Here is a 5,802-nt window from a genome sequence, read left to right on the forward strand (position 1 = left end):
TTGAAGCTCTATCGTGACCTATATTGACCTTAGGAATCTTAAATTAAATGAAAACCTTTTTATACTTAAAAATTATCTTTTACCAAAGGTTTAAAATGCTTTTGAAATTAAAATACGAGGCCAAAACTCATTTTTTGTTAAGGCCTAGCCAACCGGCCTCCCTTAGTTATACTTGGGCCAGTCGGCCAATGAGGGCATAAGGGCCAAAATGGTAATTTGAACAAGCCCAGTCGACCAACAAGGGCATAAGGGACAAAATGGCCATTTGAAACAAGCCCAGTAGATCAGCCTCCTTTTAGCCTTGTTGGCCAAGTCGACTAGCCTCAAGAAATGGCACTTAGATAAGGGCCTAGTTAACTAGCCTCTTGAAGGCCTAATTGGCCCTGTTGACCAGCCATATGATCTGGAAAACTGAATCTTAGGCCCGTCTGACCGAAACTCGTGAAAAAGGAAATCATCCTTTGGTCAGTCAATCGGACCTCTCGAGTTGAGTTAGTTTGAGCTTCAAACGGTTAGAAAAATTCAAATTATATTATTATTTTAATACCCAACGGTCACCTAACGACCATATTTCCATAATGCCTATAAATACTTGGCTAAACCTCTTTTGAAATGTTAGAGAAGTACTCTGAAATTATATTTGAATATTCTTTGATTTCATATTATATTTTCTACTTCATTTTAAAGATCAAAATTATTTTCCCATATTCTTTCATTTGAAAAATGTTTTTGGAAAAATCTTGGCATTATACAAGTAGGCTTTGAGCATTTATTCAAGTTATATATCTTTCTTGAGAAGCGTCATTTGCATGCATCAACATATAGACCCTCACACATACACCACACAAACAAACAAGCATGCATACCCGAGCACACACGCATACAATATGATTATATACGAACCCTAAGTGTACAGGAACCTTATAACCTGTCTAAATCATCCTTGTAGCAATCCTTGAAGGAAAATCCTCCAATCCCCTCAATCTATTGATCACCAAATTAAAAAATCGTAACTTGCACCGAATGAAAATCGTCATTTGTTTAAAGCCGAGAGCATTCCTTCTGCAGGTTGTCTGAAATCATTGAGCAAACCGTCACCCAAACTGGTGACAATTTCTTCCTACAAACTTCTCTATTATTCTTTCTTTCATGATACTTTCCCTATGTATGCGTTCCATTCAAATATGAGCCACATTTCCAATAGGTTATGTCTATGGCCCTTGTGTATTAACATTTGTGTTCATTTCTAAAAACCTATTAAAAGCTCTATCCTAGAGTATAAGATAATGTTTTTTCTAGTGCATAGTTAGTCACTACATATCACAACTTCAAAGACTCCCTGATTGTCTTCAAAGTGAACAAACTGAGTGAATTAGGAATTTTCATAAGGCCTATACGGAAGACAAATCCCCACGAAGGACCTCACTACTTCTTCTTTCCCCTACATCCTACAAGGTAAGGAGTTTGGGTATAGAACTCTTGCATTGTAGTGAAAATGTGTGAATAGAGCACTTATGGAATGCAAAAAATGCATGAACATATCAAGGCATACATATATATATATAGATCATGGCATATCGTTTCACAAACAAAAAACATACAACATAACATTAAAGGAAAAGCACATACAAGCATATTTAACATAAAATCAACACACACAAACACATAAAAAAGACGACTTGACTCTTAAATGTCCTCCTCAAAGTTGCCAAAGTTGCCGACATTGGGTTTTGAAGACCTATTTTGGGTTGCCGACATTTGGTGACATGTAACATACCAAAGTAAGTATATAACCATCCTTAGATTATCTTACTTACCCATTTCATTAAAAACAAAGTCACCACCTTTTTTTGCTTTTCTAGAAAGGTAAAATAAAGGAAAATATTTTCTTTCCAAAATTTTGATTCAAGAGTATTGTTATAAATAAGGAAGAGATACTTTCAAATCTCTTCAATTTGAGATTTGAAGCACCCTAAAGCACCGATTTTGCGAATGTTTGCAACACTTATCATATGTGAGTGTGTGTGTGCGTTTCATTTAAAAATGAGGATTTTGAAGGAAGGGTTGAAAAATAGTCCTAAATAAGGCTTGTAGCATCAGATGCTTAGCAGCTTGTCGAGAATAGCCGACCAACCTCTACTAGTTTTGTTTTCTTCCATTTGCAACAAACTCAAGATTCTCTCCACCTTTAACCTATTTGAAAAGGTTTTCATGGAATTCATATAGAGGCAGAATGCCCTATAGGAATTTCACTACTTATGCCTTAACAAATTTTGAAACAAAATCACACAAAACAAACCAAAAAAAAAAAAGAGAAAATGAAATGAGTAAGAAAAACATGGACTTTTTTTTATTTATTTTATTTCTTTTGTGCTTGAATCTACCACAGTAAATTGCCTATATATATATCATCCAATGGAGGAATCGAGCCACTTGTAGCTTTAAAAAAATTTTCAAAACAAGTTTTAGAACACATTTTTGGTGACTATTTTGAAAAAGAAAATCTTTGAAATTACTTGAAAATCTTTAAGATACTTGAAGTCTTATTGAAAAATATGTTATAGTTTAATTAGGAAAATTGATTTTTCAATGAAGGCTCTATAAAATGGAGATTAAAATCAAGTTTAAAAAATTAAAAATCCTTTTTTCCACCCTCAAGCCACTTCATAGGTGATTACTTTGAATAACCGATTTTCTTTTGTAGAAATTTGAAAACTTTGTTGAATTTTTATTGAAGAACCATAAACCCGCCTTGAAAACACGTTTAGAAACTTGGATAACATTGAAAGCCACATCATGGATGTATGACTCTAAGGAATTTTGGAAAAATCTTTGAAATCTTGAAGGCTTTTTAGGAAACTTAAGAGAATTTTCTTTTTAAATCAAAAATTTTGGGTTTTTATGGAAAAACCACCATCCAAATAGTGAGCAAACTCAACCAACTACGTACACTTTTTTAATGGGTAGAGACTCAAAAACTTGAAGAATTTTAGAGAAAATCAAGAGAAAAAGTGAAAAAAAAAAAAAAAACCATTCTTGAGATTCGATGGCTAATCATTTACAAAGGGCCGGTCAACCACCTGGTAGCCCTAACAACTTTTTTAAAAACCAAAGAGTCCATCGACCGTCAAAATAGGCCGATTGATCGCTTTAAGCCCAAAATTTCTTTACATGCATGTAATTTTTTGATACTCAAACATGGCTTTTCTAGGGAATTGAAAGTAGACATTCTAACACCCCTAATATGTAGAAAAATAACATAAAATGACATTAAAAAAAATTCAAACAAATCTAACCACAAACATGGAAGAACCTTCATACAACATGCATTGTAACATTTAAGGAAATAAACACAAATTGAAAAAGGAGAAGGCCTAGGCACAAACCTTAGGGATGCTAATTACATTGTATATAAATTGTAGGGCCTCTCTCTCTCTCTCAAGTCACTCCCTAAATGTTTCAAAAATGTTTCAAATGAGAATGGAAGGAAATGGATTTTATCCCTTTTGCTTTCTAAACAAGTACTCTTATACAAGACCCTTTCTCACTCTAAAATGTTCTCCTTACCCTCATTTCGACGTGCCCATTTCTCTCCCTAAGGAGGTCGTTTTATAGGTCTCTAATGGAAGGGAGGGAAAACCTCTTTTGAATTTGAATTCAAAGTAATTGTCATTAACTACGAACTACTAGCTGTCAATGTCATAACTTAACACGTAGTATTAATGACGCACATGGCATCCCTAAAATTCCCAACCGATCATAAGCAAACAACTCAAATTTTAGAATTTTGGCAGGACCAATTAACTGTGTGAAGGAACCAGTTGGAGGCCAATAAGGGTGGCAAGCTAATTTGGTGGGACCACCTTGACTATTTTTTCTTTCTTTTGTATTTTGTTTATTTTTTCAAACATTCAAATTGGGCTTTATTTTATATGGTAAAAAATGACTATCAGCAATATTCATTTTATCATTTAATAAGGAAAGATAATGGCTGCAAAATTATTCTAGATGCTTGTAATGAAACAATTGTTACGTTAGGCCATGAAAATATGTTTAGAGTAATATATATTGTGTTTAGTCTTGTTATATTTATTTATCATTAAACAAAAACCTTTTTAATGTACTTCGAAAATAATATTTCCACGTGAGTTATATGTACGTTTATTAATTCCTCCATGTTTAATTTCAAATTTGCCCGTGCCTTGCCCATGTGCCTTCAGCTAGCGTTTTCAGCTAGCGTTCAAAGAAAGAGAGCTCAAAGGCTTACAAGAATCAAATCCCTTTATAATATTTGTGCCTGCAAATGACCTAAATGAAAATTTAGGTCATAAATAAACTCCATTGAATTGAAGGCAGTTGAAACTAATTGAAATTAAATCCACAACAAAAAATATTAAATTAGACAATCTCATCATGGCACATTTAAGACGACTAGATATTTGGGTTTTGAATAATTTTGACTCATAATTGTCGATCTAAATCAAACATTTTCACTCAATTAAATTCCAAAATATTAATTTTCGTCCTTCTAAAAGATAAGCACGTAGAAGGTTCAAAATTAATTGTACACGTGGATTGCGCATGAGGAATAATCTCACCAAATCCATGTATATATGGTCTTTGGTCAAGCCGTGCCTTAGGGTTCCAGAATACGACAGCAGTCCAAATGCGCGTGAACGGAGAGTTCGCTTTTCTTGTCTGCGCTGCCTCACTATTTTATTTTAAAGCTAAGGACAAAGGAGACGTGTAAGAGATTTATTTCAAAGCACTCCTTTCATTTCAAAACCAAAACCAAAACCAAAACCCTGCCATGAAGAAGCTCTCCAGGCAAGGCAAAGTGCACCCATCCAAGCCTGCCACCGCCGACCTCTTGGCCCTTCTTCCAGCAACAATCCTGTCGCTAACGGCGGTTCTCTCACCGGAAGACAAGGCAGTTCTGGCTTACCTCATCTCGTGCTATAACTCCTCAGCCAATTTCTCCCGCCCCCGGAAAAATACCCAGAAGATGAGTAAGAGTACCGCTTCCGGTGGGGGAGAAGGAGAACACCCTCCTTCATTTCACTGTGACTGTTTCAGCTGTTACATGAGCTACTGGGCACGTTGGGACTCTTCACCTAACCGTCAACTCATACACGAGATCATCGAAGCTTACGAAGACGGCTTGTCTCAGAAGAAGACCACATCGAGTACTGCCACACCCAACATGAATAAGAAGGAGAGGAGGAGAGCTCGGGGCATGCCGAGGGGAGAGGAGAGTTCCGGGGAGAACCCGCGGCGGCGAATCGAGCTCGGTGGATCGGAGTCCGCGGAAGTGACGAGGAGTTGCACTGATCAGGGGAAGGTGGGTGAAGGAGATGACGATGGTTCGGTGAGGAAGATTGTGAATTTCATTGGAGAGAAGCTTTGGGGGACTGTTTGGGGCAAATGAAAATTTCTAGTTTTCTGTTTTTATTTATTTATTTATTTTTATGGTTTTATAGATAGATTCCACCAAGTTTCAAATAATTTTCTTTTTCTTCCTTTTTTCTTCCAGAAAAGATGTGTTTGATATTGAACTCTTGTTCCTTTTTCTGGTTCGAATGTTTGTCAATGGCCAACATTATGCTGCTTTAATCCACGACCCCAGATACATGATCAAAGGACAAAAACAAATTAACAATGTAGCACTAGACAGCTAGCTTCCACATGGCCACTTTGACTTACAATAGTTTGGTCTCTATATGCATATAGCACATGCCAAAATGGTTCTAAAAATTTCTCCTCATTCAGATGCACATATCATAGCACAATTGCGCCAGTTCA

General features: G+C 35.9%; 1 protein-coding gene across 1 annotated transcript; it reads left to right on the forward strand.

The window, feature by feature from the left end:
* The first annotated feature begins 4,657 nt into the window (after positions 1–4,657).
* LOC131147583 (uncharacterized) lies at positions 4,658–5,555 on the forward strand. The gene has a single exon (XM_058097074.1). It carries the CDS (start codon positions 4,811–4,813, stop codon positions 5,426–5,428), a length of 618 nt encoding a protein of 205 aa, XP_057953057.1. The 5' UTR covers positions 4,658–4,810; the 3' UTR covers positions 5,429–5,555.
* Positions 5,556–5,802: the final 247 nt, after the last annotated feature.

This window comes from Malania oleifera, chromosome 2, assembly GCF_029873635.1.
Source record: "Malania oleifera isolate guangnan ecotype guangnan chromosome 2, ASM2987363v1, whole genome shotgun sequence".
Classification (NCBI taxonomy): domain Eukaryota; kingdom Viridiplantae; phylum Streptophyta; class Magnoliopsida; order Santalales; family Ximeniaceae; genus Malania; species Malania oleifera.